The sequence below is a fragment of the Phocoena sinus genome, chromosome 19 (assembly GCF_008692025.1).
Source record: "Phocoena sinus isolate mPhoSin1 chromosome 19, mPhoSin1.pri, whole genome shotgun sequence".
Taxonomy (NCBI): domain Eukaryota; kingdom Metazoa; phylum Chordata; class Mammalia; order Artiodactyla; family Phocoenidae; genus Phocoena; species Phocoena sinus.
In genome coordinates this window covers 49,494,255-49,512,197 of record NC_045781.1, presented here as the reverse complement: position 1 = coordinate 49,512,197, position 17,943 = coordinate 49,494,255, and the positions used below count along the sequence as shown (strand labels likewise).

At 46.3% G+C, this 17,943-nt stretch overlaps 1 protein-coding gene across 4 annotated transcripts in view; it reads right to left on the bottom strand.

The window, feature by feature from the left end:
* Window positions 1–17,733, bottom strand: part of WWOX (WW domain containing oxidoreductase) — a 995,315-nt gene extending 977,582 nt beyond the window's left edge. For 3 of the 4 annotated variants that reach the window (XM_032614393.1, XM_032614394.1, XM_032614395.1), the window contains exons 1-4: window positions 17,500–17,733; window positions 12,273–12,337; window positions 9,348–9,405; window positions 6,245–6,423 (exon numbers count right to left, since the gene is read on the bottom strand). In XM_032614393.1, the coding sequence (XP_032470284.1) occupies window positions 6,245–6,423; window positions 9,348–9,405; window positions 12,273–12,337; window positions 17,500–17,606 (409 nt within the window). In that variant the 5' untranslated portion in view covers window positions 17,607–17,733. The remainder of the gene's footprint in view (window positions 1–6,244; window positions 6,424–9,347; window positions 9,406–12,272; window positions 12,338–17,499) is intronic. The other variant, XM_032614397.1, reaches the window with a different exon arrangement.
* Between the last annotated feature and the right edge of the window lie 210 nt (window positions 17,734–17,943).

Here is a 17,943-nt window from a genome sequence, read left to right as displayed (position 1 = left end):
AATAGTTTCTCAGAACAAATAATTTCAAAATCATTTTACTTACAATATATGGGTTTATTTTAGCATAAAAGAGAAATGGTCACAAATGCTTTTAAATTAAAACGGGAGTCTGGCAACTTCCCTGGTGACACAGTGGTTAAGAATCCACCTGCCAGTGCAGGGGACATGGCTTCAAGCCCTGGTCCAGGAAGATCCCACATGCCACGGAACAACTAAGCCCGTGCGCCACAACTACCGAGCCTGCACTCTAGAGCCCGTGAGCCACAACTACTGAAGCCCACGTGCCTAGAGCCCATGCCACACAACAAGAGGAGCCACCGCAATGAGAAGCCCATGCACTGCAAGGAAGTGTAGCCCCCGCTCACCGCAACTAGAGAAAGCCCGCGTGCAGCAACGAAGACCCAATGCAGCCAAAAAATAAATTAAAAATTTTAAAAGCTTTTTCTAATTTTAGTATATTAACGCATATATGTGGAATCTAGAAAAATGGTACAAATGAACTGGTTTGCAAGGCAGAAACAGACACAGATGTAGAGACACCAAGGGGGGAAAGCATGAGTTGGGAGACCGGGATTGACATATATACGCTAATATGTATAAAATAATTAATAAGAACGTGCTGTATTAAAAAAAATTTTTTTTAATAAATGGGAGTCTGAATTCCCAAAAGATTAGATTATTTCAGAAAGTTTTCCTCTACTTAATGAGCACCAGATTCTTAAAAAGAAGATAAATGTCAAAATCCCACTCGTTTTAGGGGCTTCCCTGGTGGCGCAGTGGTTGAGAGTCCGCCTGCCGATGCAGGGGACAGGGGTCTGTGCCCCGGTCCAGGAAGATCCCACATGCCGCGGCGCGGCTGGGCCCGTGAGCCATGGCCACTGAGCCTGCGCGTCCGGAGCCTGTGCTCCGCAACGGGAGAGGCCACAACAGTGAGAGGCCCACGTACTGAAAAAAAAAAAAAAAAAAATCCCACTAGTTTAAGTCTTGTTGACAACCAGAAAGGAAACTGTAATCAGGCATTCCAAGATTCCTAGTGTAATGACCCCATATGAGTAAGTTTTAACCAAGAAAATGACTCTAAGGTGGCCTATGGCCTCAAATTTACGGGATCTTTTGGAAAAACTGAGGAAGAAAAGTCAAAGGCATGATTTAGGCTAGAAGGCAAATTTTAGTAACACTAGGTGTGGAAAAGAAAACAAAGATCTGAGGGTGGAGAGGAAGAGAGTCTGGTTCATTACTGTCAAAGTGTGGGTTTAAAATGTTAACAATGAATACACTTTTCTACATGAAGAAAAGCACTTCTCTTGTATTACCGTAGAACTGGTAGAATCTACACCAGATATGGATTCATCACGGTGATGATTTGTAGGATAAAACAATATGGCAACTCCACTTCACACTGTAATTTCAACACATGATTTTGCAACAAGACCCCAAGCTCTAAAAAACAGGCTCTCTAAGCCAAAACAACCAATTTCAACATTAAACTACGACATTTGGGGATTCCCACATGGAAATCCGATACCTTCATTTTGTTTCAAGAACAAATTTGGGGTTCACTTTGATAGCTTGAGCCAATACTTTTTATATCTCAAAGTATATAAATTTTGGTATGTAAGTGTGTGTATACACGTACACACATTATTAGAATCCCTGTAATGAACCTTAGGGAGGTTTATTATATATAACGTAAATACCAATAGAAAATTAAAGTGTCAGTCCCAAAATACATTTTTCCTGGTGTATGCTAAGGTGGTCAGCTTGTATATGTTCAGGCAAAAAAACCGTTTTGTTCTTGTTAACGGGTCCTCTGAATCACAAATCGAAACCAGGCCAGGCTATTCCAGATTTCAAGTCACAACATTCGAAACAGCCCAGTGTTATGAAACTTCAAAGGGTTGAAGAAACTTTTCATCCTGACTATACTCGGAAAGGTATTCAAAAACCAAATTTTAACCACTACTGGTTTAAGACTGGAAGTTAGGAAGAAAGCTTTATCATTCATCATTGCCAGTGAACAGGGGACTGAAAATAGCTAAGCTGTGCATACTTGTTAATATTTTTTCAATGGTTGTTTGACAGAACCTGGATTTCACTCCGTGGGTGCCACGATGATCAATCTGCTCCCTGCAACTATCTGCACGATTTCCAACAAACGTCCCCGCTCCCAGGGACAGTGTGCAGGGCAGGCGCCGCCCCATATTTAGGCCTTCAGGTAACCCCTCGTGAGAAGGGTCCGGCCTTGGAGGAGCACATGTCAGCCCTCAGATTTGAGAAGGCAGCATTTTGTACTGAGCTATTTATAAGCAGAGCCCAATCCGCTCGATTGACAGGCCGAGTCTAGAAAAGCAGCTATGGCATCTTCCGCAACAGGAAACCTCCGAGACCCCCTCTCCAGAGACTTCGCGTTAAGGTCCATATTTAATGATCACCATGTTGAAGCCATTTCCATTCGTTTGTTTTCGTTTCTTTACCAAATCAGAGTCATCGAGCCACTAACTCCAGGTCGCCGTGGACACCCGCCCCTTCCTGCCCAGCGTTAAGCTGAGCACAAACAGAAATGAACTCCTCCCTTGCCTCTACGGCTTAGCGGTCGGGACCGGGGCTCCCAGCCTCGCGGTCTGCTGGCAGAAGGAAGCTCTGGGTGCACAGGTGACTTCCCCGTGGACACTGAGAGGCTGAGCTCCACCAAGACAGGTCCGCAAGCTACAGCGCTCAATCTACACGAAGTTCTTAGGGTTCAGAAGGCTCATTAAACAAAGGTCGATGAGAGAAGAGTGTCATTTCAGAGGCTGCCACGTCCTAAGGCCTGCAGCTCCCTAAGGCTGGGGACAGAGTGAGGCAGGAGACACAGGCACTGGGGGGGCATCCCCAACAGACACGTATGTGTTGCCACCATCTTCCTCGTGGCCTGGGGCATCCACTTTATCTAAATTCTACCTAACTTGTGGCTGACTCACAGCATGCTGGGGTGATCTTATTTTGAAAGGGATTAGACCATCTGAGGCAGGAGTAGGCAAACATTTTCCATCAAGGGCCAGACAGTAAATATTCTAGGCTGTGCAGGCCACAGGGTCTCTGCCGTATTTATGCAACTCTGCTGGTCACATGAAAACAGCCACAGACAAAACGGAAATAAACGGGCGTGGCCATGGTCCAGTAAAACTTTACTTGCAAGATCAGGCAGGGGTCAGATTTAGCCCACGGGCTGTAGTTTGCCGACTCCCCATCTGGACAGCTGAACCCAGTCAACCGCAGTATCTGCCTACAAACTTCCAAGAATTCAAAACGCTTTATTGTGGCATTTCCTCTGAATCCTTCTACCGACCTGATCCACCCTGATCTTTATAAGCTGAATTAATACGCAGGAGTCCCTCCAATTGCCTTCGGAACATAAAATATCCAAAGTTCAAAATACAGTTCTGTATCACTTACAGCCGGGGTGGAGGGGGGCGAGGTACCCAACATGGACGACAAGAGGGAATATGCATAGAGGCCATGTCAAAGGGGGCAGTGTCTTGCCACGTCCCTGTCGTCCACCAGGGAAGGCGTCCCCTCTCACCGCCCGAGCGTCCCCTTCACAACAGAGAGCCCCCTCCCAATGGCAAGTCCAACAGAGAGGTGCCTTGCAGGGAATTCAAAAACACGAACAAAAAGCATCACTGGGAACACCAGAATTGTAAACCAACCTTTGTAAAGCCAATTAGGTTACCTGTGTTTTTAGCTGTGGAATCACCACTCTCAAAATAAAGACCGGTATGTTTTTTAACAGCCCACTCTGCTCCCAAGAGCACAGACATCCATGAGGCTAAAGACTGGACAGTTCACACGTAGGAACCGGGCTCCCCTGAGCAGCAAGAGGAAAAGTGCAGGCCAACGCCATTCAAGCTTCAAGAGGAGATGACTCCCGGACGCCGAGGAGTGTTGGGAGTGAAGATGCCTGATTCATTCTGCGCTCAGCTGTTCCATTTCAAAGGGGCAGAAACAGAGTGGTGATAGCGATTTCTAAATTGGCGTGTTTCATAGCTCAGGAGAAGGAAGAAATTTATCTGGAAGGCACAGCCGACTTGGACAAGGACACTCTCTAAGGCAGCCGCGTGGGATATAAAAGCTGCCTAAGTGATGACGGCAAAGCCACGGGCTTGCCTTCGGCTCTTTTCTTTAAGCCTGATGCCACGGCTGCAGCGCCAGAGTTCTTTGCGAGGATCTGATTGCCTGGAATGTTCGGTCTGATGTTATTTCAAATATTAAGCAGACAAATCTCCAGCACTCCCCTAGACTCGGGCTTCTCGAGACTGGAGGGGTCACGGGGAGACCAGGCAGAGCTGAAGGCAACAAAGGTTCGAGCTGGGGAAATGGGGATGGGGGGTGCGCTCGGAGACCTTCCCCAACCTCCCTTCCAGCCTGAGCTGTCCGACTTACCATCACATGTGACTGGATCACAGGCACCTACTTGCAGGGCCCACAAAAAAGATCGGGGACCTCAGGAAGGGGAAGCGGTAGCTGGGAAGAGGCACAGAGCTTGCCTCCGAAAGGTCCGAGGTCCACTCTGACCAACGACACATTTCTTCTCAATGCTTCAGAACCTCCTCCTCCCTTCCGACCAGGATGCAATACCCAACTACACGTAGCTCTTTGAACATTCTGGACCAGTGCCTTTAGTCCTGGATTATGATGTCATAGGCCTGACGTGGCAAATCTTCAGCAGAGCTCCAGGAGGCCTGCCATCGAACGTCAGACAGAGCCAAGTTTGAACACTTACGCACAAACCATCAGGAGTCACTTATCTTACTAATGAAAGGAAGAAACTGTCTAGCCACGAGATTAAGGGAATGAGATCTTTTAGTTAATTCTCTGGTTAACTGAGTGTTAAATAAGAAGAGGTATTTTACTTAAGTCCTTATTTTTTCTTAATTATTCTACACTGTCTTGGTCCGCACGCTCACGTAACGGTAGTCAACACCATCAACACGACATACTGCTTCCTGGATGACTGAGGATCCAGCTGTTACTTTTAATATAGCATCATCAGCTTTTCCTATCGATGACAATTAAATAGAATGAACCACGATGTGATTCAGAAAACCGAACTGAACATATTCTGAGCCCAGGATGAGGTCTGAGAGTTGATTTTAAATAAATCCCTTTCATTTAAAAAAAAAAAAATTCCATCTGCTTCTTTGCCTTAATGGACAGGTACAGTCAAAAGTTCCGCTCTGGGACCGTAGCCTGTTAGATTTTCAACCCTGTACTATATAACAATTGATCCTCCAAGAATGTATGTCACTTCCTATACTCGCCCTGATGATACCAGGGAATGCTTCTGCAAGTTCAAGAAGAGGTCACCGAAAATTAAGCAAGACGGAGAAAGAAGTGCAGGGGATACACAAACCGGTGAGGAGACAAAGCTGGTGAGAGAGAAGGCCAGTGAGGGGGGAGCACCATGAAGGGTGACAAGGAGAGAACTTGCCAGAAGGCAGCTGAACACAATTCCATGTTTTGTCTCTGTAAATTAACCTGAGGATGCATATCCTTACTCAAAGCAGCTGGTTCTTACAGAGTCAGATATTCCTGTCAATGGACCAAAGCAAAATAAGAATTAAATCATCTGGAGAGTGAATGCAGGAGCATCTGCTTTGCCACAGCTTCTCTACCAGCCCATGAGGCTAAGGAGAGGACACCCCCGGAGCCCCTCCCTCGTGACCGTCACCGCAGTTAAACGCGGGCAACCAAGAGGGCAACTAATTCTCCGACTCTGCAAAGAAATAAGATCCTGTTCTCCAAAGAAAATCATATTCTCCATAACCAACGGACAGCTGCAGCGTCCTTTGTCCCAAAGCCCTGACACACCACTGTTCCCGATATTCCATTACCAGTCAGCGTTGGGCCGAAGAACCCAGGTAACTGGACCATGTCCGCACACCACGCAGACCAGGTCAGAAACTCCTAGACAGAGCCAGCTGTCTCTCATCTTTAAGAACCAAAATAGCCACCATCTTCCGCTGAGTGTTCAGCTTTCAGAGAATTCAAGGTCAGCCCTGACATGGCCCTCCTTCCCTGGAAACTCTGGGACTGAAAAAGGGCCCAGAACTTTAATGACACGATAGCTGAAAAGGCTATAAATACCTTTTAAATTAGAGAACCACCAAACAAAGTTTTCTTATGGTTAGACTAAAGCGGATTTCATCATAGCAGTGACAAAAAAAATAATAACAACAACCATCGCTGTCAGTTAACAACCTACCTATTCCCGAATTCGCTCCGGTAACCACGACCACTTTGCCACTGAAATCCCGGCCCTGGAGGATTTCCATGGCGGTTGTGCTGCTGTCGTATCTCTGTCTGGTGGTTGGCTTTGTAGGATTATCGTCCACAGTAAATGCCAGTCTTGGGTCCAAGTAGGTAGTTCTTTTATTTATGTGGCTGCAAAGAAAAGGAGAAAGCAGTGAACCTACAGTACTGAACACAGGCATTTATAATTACAAGATAATCTTATAGTTTAGGCTAGGCAAACCCCATTTTTCATGGACTAAAAAAGGCTTATTCTTAACCCTGGAAAGACCCGGGTCCATTTAATCTATCTTCTGGCCTCCAGAAGGATTATATTCCTGCCTAGAAAGACAGCCATCGAAGCATTTTCTTCAGATCTGCCTGTAAAATAGGCTGTTACAAAGCACTGCCTTGTACCCTCAGATCTCAAACATGGAGTAGGCTTTGGGGTTTTTCTCTTTTAATTCATGTAAATGTGGCTATAAGATCCATCAGGCACTCTTGTCAGTAGATTTCAATTAAATCTCTTATGTGCAAGGGCCTAAGAAGATTGGTAAAGAAGTAGAAAACTCAAAATGATAAAAGACAGTAAATATGAAACCAGCCTACTAAAATTCTAATAATTTTCATTATAAGGCTGTACTCACACACTATAGTTTTGATTTGGAGTTGATTGAAATCTTGTAGAAAGAATATTAAACTATACTGGTACTATAAACAGTATATTAAAATACATCAGTACAACCTGTTCATACAGATGAATAGGTTGCTCCTTACAGAACAGGTTTATTTTTTACATTTTAAATGTGATCTTGGGGTTTGAGATAGACCTCAAAGTATCTTGAAAACTATTAAGAACTCTGCAGAAAGAAAGATTTCATGATTTAAAATGCATTTGTGGGAATTCCCTGGCAGTCCAGTGGTTAAGACTCAGCACTTGCACTGCCGAGGGCCCAGGTTTGATCCCTGGTCGGGGAACTAAGATCCCGCAAGCCCCACAGTGCAGCCAAAAAATAAATGAAAACATTAAAAAAATGTATTTGTAATGTGTATGTGTGTGTAAAATTATATACAGTTTAAAATCAATACTCATCACCCCATAAACACTAAGACTCAAGAATAATCCAACTTTCATTTTACTTATAACCACAGATGCCAGGTAAGCATTTTGACTCCAGTGTCTTACAGAGGACAGAGCAGGCGGGGAGCCGGGTGATCTGGCTCACAAGAGCCAAATGTGCATCTCTCTTCCCAACTCCTCAGTGACTTTACCTCGGTAGCTGGAAATAAGCTATAGGGGAAGTATTTATACCGCGGAAACAAATATGGGCTTTTCCCCCCAGGGAACTGGTTGTTAAGCATTTACCAGCACACCTCTCTAACGGGATCAGAGTGGGAAAATGACTGGCCAGGCAGCCTAGCGCTCGCCTCCCTTAGGGCATTTCAGGGACTGAATGAGCTAATACTACAGGTATAAGGTGGTTAGAACATGCCTGGCTCATGTTAGGTCCCAGATGCGTGGTTACTGTTGCTGTCTGTTATTGGAATTTATTCCAAGGATAGTTTTACAGAAGAGGATGCTCAAAACATTCTTTATAATTACAGGCATACCTTGGAGATATTGCATTGCAGGGTCAGTTCCAGACCAATGCAATAAAGTCCGTGTCAGGTTTCCCTGGTGGCGCAGTGGTTAAGAATACGCCTGCCAATGCAGGGGACACGTATTCGAGCCCTGGTCCGGGAAGATCCCACATGCCGAAGAGCAACTAAGCCCATGCGCCACAACTACTGAGCCTATTCTCTAGAGCCTGCAAGCCACAACTACTGAAGCCCACATGCCTAGAGCCCATGCTCCACAACAAGAGAAGCCACCGCAGTGAGAAGCCCGCGCACCGCAACAAAGAGTAGCCCCCGCTCGCCCGCTGCAACTAGAGAAAGCCCGCGTGCAGCAATGAAGACCCAACGCAGCCATAAACTTTAAAAAAAAGTCAGTGTCGCACGCAATAAACCGAGTCACACAAATTGTGTGGTTTCCCAGTGCATATGAAAGTTATGTTTACACTACAGTCTGTTAAGTGTGAAACAGCATCGTGTCTAAAAAAATATACACACCTTAATTAACAAATACTTGATTGCTAAAAAACGCTAACCATCACCTGAGACTTCGGTGAGTGACCAACGTTTTTGCTAGTGGAGGGTCTGAAATATTGCGAAAATTACCGAAACGTGACAGAGACACGAACCGAGCAACTGCTACTGGAAAAATGGAGCCAAAAGACTCCCTTGAGGGGGAGTTGCCACAAACCTTCAATCTGTAAAAAACACAGTATCTGCAAAGTGCAATAAGACAAGGTCTGCCTGTACAGATGCCAGATCACAGGAATTTAACAACATCAATGCCCAGTAGGTAATTTGATAAATTACAGTATATCTATACAAAATAATACTATATAACCGTTAAACATCATTGTCTTCAAAAATTTATAAAGATATGAGAAAATGCTCATAAGAATTATGTGGAAAAAACAGTTTACCAAACAGTTAGTGCAATACATTTTTTTTTAAGCACTTATATAGAAAGACTGGAAGAAAAAGATCCAAAAATTGCTAAAAGTAGTTAGTCCTGCTGATAGGATTACAGTTATACACTATATAATATTTTCCTACAGTCAATGTATATTCCTTGTACAAAAAAGTTCCTATTAAAAAGCAGAATGGGACTTCCCCAGTGGTTAAGAATCGACCTGCCAATGCAGGGGACACGGGTTCAAGCCCTGGTCCAGGAAGATTGCACATGCCGTGGAGCAACTAAGCTCGTGTGCCACGACTACTGAGCCTGCGAGCCACAACTACTGAAGCCCACACGCCTAGAGCCCATGCTCCACAATAAGAGAAGCCACCGCAATGAGAAGCCCACGCACCGTAACAAAGAGTAGCGCCGGCTTGCCACAACTAGAGAAAGCCCACGTGCAGCAACAAAGACCCAATGCAACCAAAAATAAATAAATAAATGTATTAAAAATAAATTAATTAAATAAAAATCAAGATGGCTGAGAAGTTTCTTTGTAGACACTTACTCGACAAAAAACATTTGTCCATTCTCATCAGTTTCTTGTTCCCATCCATAGGGCAAATCTGAAACACAGAAGGACAACAGGTCTATGTGGGGGTGGGGGTGGGGTGGTGTGGGGTGAACTGAAGCCCCTGCCCTTCCAGCCCCAGACCTATCCCACCAGACCAGCAGGTCACGTGCTCCAACTATGGCAGGTACAGAAGGCCCACTACCCCAACCAGACTCTACATTCTGCCTCTTGCTTGGAAGTAACACTATTTCATTCTTTTTTTTTTTTTAATTTTATTGAAGTATAGTCGATTTACAGCGTTAACTTCTGCTGTACAGCAGTGACTCAGTTTGACATATATTCTTTTTCATATTCTTTTCCATTATGCTTTATCACAGGATATTGAATACAGTTTCTTGTGCTATACAGTAGGACCTTGTTGTTTACCAATTCTATATATAATAGTTTGTATCAGCTAAACCCAATCTCCCAACCCAACCCTCCCCCACCCTCACCTTCACAACCACAAGCCTGTTCTCTATGTCTGTGAATCTGTTCCTGTTTCGTAGATATGTTCATCTGTGGCACATTTTAGATTCCACATACAAGTGATAACATATGATATTTGTCTTTCTCTTTCTGAGTTACTTCACTTAGTATGATAATCTCTAGGTCCATCCATGTTGCTGCAAATGGTATTATTTCATTTTTTTTCATGGCTGAGTAATATTCCTTTGTATTGGGTTGGCCAAAAAATTTGTTCAGTGTTTTCCATAAGATGACTCTATTAGTGCTTAGTTGTCTAACTTCATTGAAACAATTTTGTTAGACTGTACTGTGACAGCTGTCGTAACAGCATGCCTTTTAAAAAAAACATCAAAACTGGTGAATTTTTGTGTAGCCATTTTAATATTGAAGATGGAGGGAAAAAAGCAACATATTCAGCACATTATCCTTTATTATTTCAAGAAAGGTAAAAACGCAAATGAAACGCAAAAAAAGATTTGTGCGGTGTATGGAGAAGGTGCTGTGACTGATGGAACGTGTCAAAAGTTGTTTGTGAAGTTTCATGCTGGAGATTTCTCACTGGACAATGCTCCATGGTCGGGTAGACCAGTTGAAGTTGATAGCAATCAAATCGAGACATTGAGAACAATCAACATTATACCATGCAGGAAAGAGCCGATACACTCAAAATATCCAAATCGAGCTCTGAAAATCATTTGCACCAGCTTGGTTATGTTAATCGCTTTGATGTCTGGGTTCCACATAAGTTAAGCAAAAAAAACCTTCTTGACCGTATTTCTGTATGCAATTCTCTACTTAAACGTAAGAAAAATATTCTGTTTTTAAAACAAATTGTGACGGGCGATGAAAAGTGGATACTGTACAATAATGTGTAACGGAAGAAATCGTGGGACAAGCAAAATGAACCACCACCAACCACAGCAAACCAGTCTTCATCCAAAGAAGGTGATGTTGTGTATATGGTGGGATTGGAAGGGAGTCCTCTAATATGAGCTCCTTCTGGAAAACCAACGATTAATTCTAACACGTACTGCTCCCAGTTAGACCAACTGAAAGCAGCACTCGACGAAAAGCGTTCGGAATTGGTCAACAGAAAACGCATCATCTTCCATCAGGATAATGCAAGACTGCATGTTTCTTTGGTGACCAGGCAAAAACTGTTACAGCTTGGCTGGGAAGTTCTGATTCATCTGCCGTATTCACCAGACACTGCACCTTCGCGTTTCCATTTGTTTCGGTCTTTACAAAATTCTCTTAATGGAAAATATTTCCATTCCCTGGAAGACAGTAGAAGGTACCTGGAACAGTTCTTTGCTCAAAAAGATAAAAAGTTCTGGGAAGATGGAATTATGAAGTTGCCTGAAAAATGGCAGAAGGTAATGGAACAAAACGGTGAATACGTTGTTCAATAAAGTTCTTGGGAAAATGAAAAATGTGTCTTTTTACTTAAAAACCGAAGGAACTTTTTGGCCAACCCAATACCACATCATCTTTATCCATTCATCTTCTGATCGATAGTCAAGTTACTTCCACGTCTCGGCTACCGTGAATAGTGCTTCTATGAAGAGAGGAGTGCGTGTAGCTTTTTGAATTATGGTTTTTTTCTGGATATATGCCCAGGAGCAGGACTGCTGAATCATATGGCAACTCTATTTTTAAGACTATTTCATTCTTGGGAATTCCCTGGCAGTCCAGTGGTTAGGAGTCCACACGTTCACTGCTGGGCCTGGGCTGAATCCCTGGTCGGGGAACTAAGATCCTGAAAGCCATGTGGCCAAAAAATAAAATAAAATAAAATAAAATACTATTTCGTTCTTGATCATTCTTCAACACTCCTTTCAGCTTCTGCTTTTCACAAAACCCTTACTGGTTGCTCCAACCAACATGAATTCTCCCTTGAATGAATTCCCAGAACGTATCTACACTACAGCAGGCACCCAATACCGTTCATATGCTGACTTGTGAAGATTCATGTTATAGACCGGTTGCATTTTTTTCCCAAGGGCACATGTTGTCTTTTCAAACGGACCCTCAACCTCTTGAGAGCAGGGACCTCCTTACACTTCTATTCCATGCATGACACACTTACTCAGAAGCACCTACAAGTCAAGGCAAGCTTTACGGATTCTATCAAACGCTGATATATTTAATTCCAGGATAGGAACCAAGACCAACTTTACAAACAGTGCAACTACAGAAAACTCTAATGAACTGTGAATTCAAGGCCCCTATTATTTTAATACTTTCTTATTTAAGAAATCATCCTAAGCACTCCACCCCAAGAGCTCGTCACTTCCTTCTACCGAATCCTACAAACTCCCCAGAGGGAGAGTCCAGCTCCTGTGACAGTTTTCCCATCTGATTAATGCTTTAAATACAAGGGTCTCTGCTTTACGACAACAACATACAAACCTCCTGCTATTCGCTTTCTTTTCCCGGTTTTCGGATGTTCCCACTGAGTCTTCTCTTCCGTGTGACTGTTAAAAAAAAAAAAAAAATCCACGGAATACGTAGTAAGTAAAAGTTACACTTCTAAAAATTAATCAATGGCATTAATTTTTTTTTGTCCCCCACGTGATACTCTCTCAAGAGTACTCAAGTCAGACAGTCAGAAAGAAATATTCAGATTATAAATGTTACTGTTTGCATCAGGTCAAATTCTCTAGTTTGGAAGCAGCAGCAGACTGGGAAAAATCTCCCGAAAACCTGTATCTGTTAGCTGGTGGTGAAGCCAGAGGAAGGGGACTTGACCCCAACTGGGGGTCAACTCTAGGAATCTCGCTGAATCACTCAAAATACCTAAAGAGGTGTTTTGTTTTGTACTTGTTTTAGTTTTATTCCAGGATAAATTGAAAAACTTCAGTCAAATTTATAATGCTGATATGCATGTACCATTTAGATATAACCTTAATCTTCTTAAATGTTTATTCTTTCCACAGATTTAACTTCAAAGTGTTTTTTAAGCACTGATTCCTAATTTCATCCAAGACGGTAAGGCAGCTCCGTAGGTCAGTCACTCACCTTTGGAGCCTCAATTTCCTCGTCTGCATAATAATCCTAGTATTCATCTGAGGAGAATGCTATGAGGATACTGTAAATAAAGGGTTGAACACAGTACTTGGCATAAAAAGCCCTCAAAAGTTCTATTATTTTCAACAAATCAAATATACAAACTAGTCTGATTTCTGTGCCAAACTAGCATTTCATCTCAGAAGAGCACACACAGTTATCAATGAAACCATGGGCCAATAACAGACTAGCAACACCTGTCAACAGCTGATCCAGTGTGGAGAAAAACATAAAATTACTTCATCAAGGAAACAGCTGCGTGTTTCAAGAGGCATTCAGAGTTCACATGCTCAGGCCAAAGTAGAAAATAATACTTAATCACTGACAACCAGATGATAGAATATTCCTTCCCTATCCATGATTTTAAAGAGAATAAATACAGAGAGCTTGTGAACGCTCTTGTAAGACGTTGCACGTCAAAAGCAGGGTCTTTCCAGGAACTGCTGGCTTCCGGTGTTTTTGCAAACTATCGGTGGCCAGTACAAGGACACAGTGGACACTGGACTCAAAAGGCCAAAGACCTGAGCTCCTGCACTGCCTGCACTCAGTGAGCCAGTCTCCCTAGAAGCACATCCACCTCACAGAGCTGCTGGAAAGGTAAGAGACACCATACCTGGGACAGCGACTGGTGAACAATTAGATCCCTGTACAAACAGAGGGTATCAGCAAGAACCAACTCCCACCTGTGTTATCGCCCCACCATCAAACCCTGACTGCAGAAAGGAAGCCCAAAAAGGAGTAAGAACCAGGTTACATTTGGTAATTCGGATCCCTTGGAGAAGTTTTTCAACCTCCAGCCTCAGTTTCCCCATCAGTACAAAGGGGAAAATAATGGCCCTACTACTTGGGGTCATAGAGGACTCAGTGAGTAACGAACGTGTGAAGAACTAAGAACCGTGCCTTTGACAGAAAAGGATTATTTTAAATAAACTTTTATATAAAAATTAATTAAAGGGTGTTCCTTTCTCATTGTAATCTAAAATGACTTTTTAATGAACAGAAAATTACAACACATGTCCCCAAATTATCTTACTCTCCTTTAAACAGAAGCCCTTTTTTTCTTTTCTTTCAGTAAGCTTTTTGTCATTTAAAAAGATAATTAACAGTGATCTTAATTTAAAACAAAGGGATCAAAATTAAATTCACACCACATTACACGGCTATCACTTTCAAGTATTTTCCTCTAAGTTGTTTTTTTCTTCCTTAAGCATAGTTTCTTGGAGTTAACTGGGAGACCCAGAGCCACTTGTGGACGGGGCCCGCCTCCCGTCGGGGCAGGCCAGCCATCCCTCTGCTGCCAAGAGGCCCGGGCTTCAGAATAAAAGGGGGGCGGGAGTGGAGGACCCAGGACGGCCCAGGCGACGGCATCCACAGCCCCCAGCACCAAGACCTCGTCCTTCGGGCCCCACCCCCTGGTTAAGGCAGAGGGGCTTCTCCGGACCGTGCTAGAGAAGGGAGAAAGGCTCATCAGCTCTCTGTGGTAACAGGTCTGTCCTCGGCAGCGTGAACGTCCCCTCCATGGGAGCCCAGCCTGGGGGGCCTTGAGCCAGGGGACACGTGTGTCTTTGAGGTCTGAGTGCACCCTGGGGAGTGTGAGGGAGCCTGAGGGGTTGACAGAACCCACACAACAGAAGAGGGGCGAGACTACGACGGGGTTTCCCACAAGACCCCAGAGGCCTGGTTGGGAGCTACAGCCTCTGCCCTTGGGCACAACCCTGCCGCAGTGGGATGAAGACCATGGAAAAAAGGAACGACTGCAAGTGCAATCTATCAGCCAAGTTGCCCAGACCCCAGGGGACAAGTGACCTTCTAGAATCAGGAGTGAAAAGAAGGATCAGGATGCTTGCAGGTCAGGAGAGATCAAGGGGGACTGCTGGGAATCCAGGGTCAGGATGGGTCAGGGGCATCCTTCCACCCCAAGCCAAAGAACGGAAGGCCGGTAGGACAGGAGAGAGAGTCTGCAGAGGTACTCCCACCCCCCAGCTGGGAGCCCGCCAAGCCTTGTCACCACAGTCAGTGTAAACAACAGGGCCAGATACCGGGGTGGGGGTGGGGGGCAGGAGGCAGAGAGGGGCGTACTTTTCAGAGACCGCATAGGCGCCACGGAGTCCCCTGGCCATGGGCTCCCAGGAAGCTGTCAGCAGAGCTGGCTTGGGCGTGTAGGTCTTACCGAGTGAAAGAAGAACCCCAAGCCCAGACGGTGGATGCCACCCAGGAAGGCAGCCGATGGGAAAGGCCACCCAACACAAGCTGAGGTGCAGGAGGCAGCGTGAGCGAAGGCGAAGGGGCCTCCAGACCGAACGGAAGGTTCCAGGCGAACTTGAAAGGAAGCCAGGGAGCTCTGGGGGCAGCAGCCCGAAGGGGACAGGCCCCACCCAGAGCAGGAGCAGAGGAGCCCCCCGAAGCCGGCAGGTAGGCCGTGCGCATCTTCGTGTCCCCAGGGCCTAGAACGCCACCTGCCCAGGGAGGCCCGCGGGAAACCTTCCCTAGATGAGCTAACTGACTCGTTCCCTGGATTTACTTTACGGCGCCAGGATGCTAAGCATGGGGGATACAGAGGGGAACGAGAAAAGGCCCCCACCCTCACGAAGTTGACAACCTGGGGAGGGACAGAGAGCAAAACAGGGCCGAGTAGAGCGTAGAAAACTACAGACAAGGGAGAGCAAAGTGGTGGAAGGCAGGCGCAGGGCCGATGCAAGGGAACGCTCTCGTGGGCAGTGACATTTAAGCTCAGCTCTGAGGGATGAAAGAGCGCTTCAGGCAAAGGCTGAGCAACAGCAAATGCCCATTCAGGAGTTGCCCAGAGCCCGCCAACTGCCCCCTGGCTCCCTGCTGCTAGAAATGCCCCTTCAATTCTCCAGAGCAGAAATCTTCCTTCTAAAGACACAAACCCGAGGTCACTCCCTGGCTCCAAGTCTTCAGTGGACACATGGGTCCTGCTGACAGACCCCAGATCCTCCGAGGCACAGAAAGGCCTCCATAAATCAACTGTGTCCTTCCTTCCCACCTCAATCTTCATGTTCCTGCACCACCGCACAGGCCGCGCCTCTGTTTCTTCTACCTGGGCTGCCCTGCTGCCCCTTGACCTGCCCACTTCTACCTGTGCTCTAAGGCACAGCTCAGGTGCCCACTGCCCCAGGCACCTCACCACCTACCCACACAGCTCATGCTGGACAGGCTGCCACTCACTACACACATTGCGTGGGGACCACGTCACTGCACGTCGCTCTGTCCTATAAGACTGGGCACTCATGAAAGTGACAAGCGGTCTTATGTTTTTACTTTTTTTTTTTTTTTTTTTTGCCGCGACGTGTGGCATGTGGGATCTTAGTTCCCCGACGAGGGATCGATCCTGGGCCCCCTGCACTGAGGATGCGGAGTCTTAACCACTGGACGGCCAGGGAAATCCCAACGAGTGGTCTTATTTATCTCAGTAAAACCAATGCCCAGCAAAGAGCCTGGCACAGGATACATTCCCAATGTGTCTTGAATGAACTCACCAAGGTCGTTTCCTCCTGTTTTTCTTTCTAGCAAGCCACCGAAGGCAGCAGAGGCTCACAACCTTGGGCAGATTAGAATCACGTGGGAAGATTTCACAACCTACCACTAGGGGCGGGAGGCGGGGCAAGAAAATTAAATGAGAATCCCTGGAGGTGGGAGCCAGGAAAAGAGAGTTTGTTTCCCAGGTGTTTAAAATCACCGATTTACATCCATGCTTCTCAAAGCCGTAACCTGCCTCAGCTGGAAAGCTTAAAAAAAAAGAATCCCTATGTTGGCTGCCTGCTGCATGAGTGTCTCTGTGGAGACCCCAAATCTATAGTTATGATGGTCCCCAGGTGATTCTAATATCAGGCCTAGAAGGTGCTGTCACAGCTGCAGAAATCAGGAAAGGCTAAGAGTTATCCAGCATTGAGTATGTTTAGGCCTGTGCTAAGCCTTTACGTACAGGGCCTCAACTAAAACTCTCCAACCAACGTATTTAGCAGGTAAGAAACCCGTGACTGAGAGTTATTCCAATGGCCCAAGGTCACACAGTAAGTGGTGAGAAAAAGGGTCTCCGGGTGTTTCCAAAACTTTGCTGAGAACTATAGTAAAGCTGTATTAGCCATTTTATATGTATACATATATATATATACACACATAGTTATACTAGGACACTTGTTAAAAATACACACTCCTAGGTCATCAACCCAGACGCCCCAGAAAGGATTGGGGCATCGGCATTTTTTTCTCATTTTGGGGGGGGCAAAGGGAATGAGGCCGGTCTGCCATCCTTGCACCGTGCAGCGCTGCCTACTGGGCAGCAGAGGGCGCGTCTGAGCGCCGCCAGGTGACCCCCGCTGGACCCAGGGCCAGAGAGGGGGATGGCCCGTCCTCAGGACCCCGGCAGCCTTCCCCCTGAAACTCTTCAACCATGACTTCCACTTCGCCCTCCCAGGCCAAGCCTGAGCGCGAGCCCGCGGCCCTCCCCGCGCAGGTGGCATTCGAAGGCAGCGTGGAGTCCCGGGCAGGTGAGCGGCAGGGTTCCAGCTGCGTCCCAAACCCGGCGGCCCCCCGGCGGCCCCCTTACTTGGCATAGTAAACCCAACCGTCCTTGGTGGTTCTCTGCTCCCAGCCCGGGGGCAGCTCGTCCTCGCTGTCCGTGTCGTCCAGGCCCGCGTAGCGCAGGGCTGCCATGGCTGCAGAGGAGGCGCCCGGTCACCCGCTAGCTCGCCTGCTGCCGGGTCTCCGCGACCAGAACTCACTCCCGCTTCAACCGAGCGCCGCGCGCCGCCAGCCCCGAACGCTCGCGCCTGCGCACTGTGCCGCCCGAAGCCCCTCCTCCGACTCGGCAGGTGAATCCAGTCTCCGCAATTGCGCAGCTGCCGGAGTCAAAGGAGGCGGGGCCTGAGAAGACCTAGGGGGAAAGCACCCACGAGCTCGCACGGCCGCTCGGCTGGAAGTAAAAGCCGGTTGAGAGTTCTGTGGCTCTGGAGATGGAGTCGAGCTTCGACACCTCCCAGCCGCAGGCAAG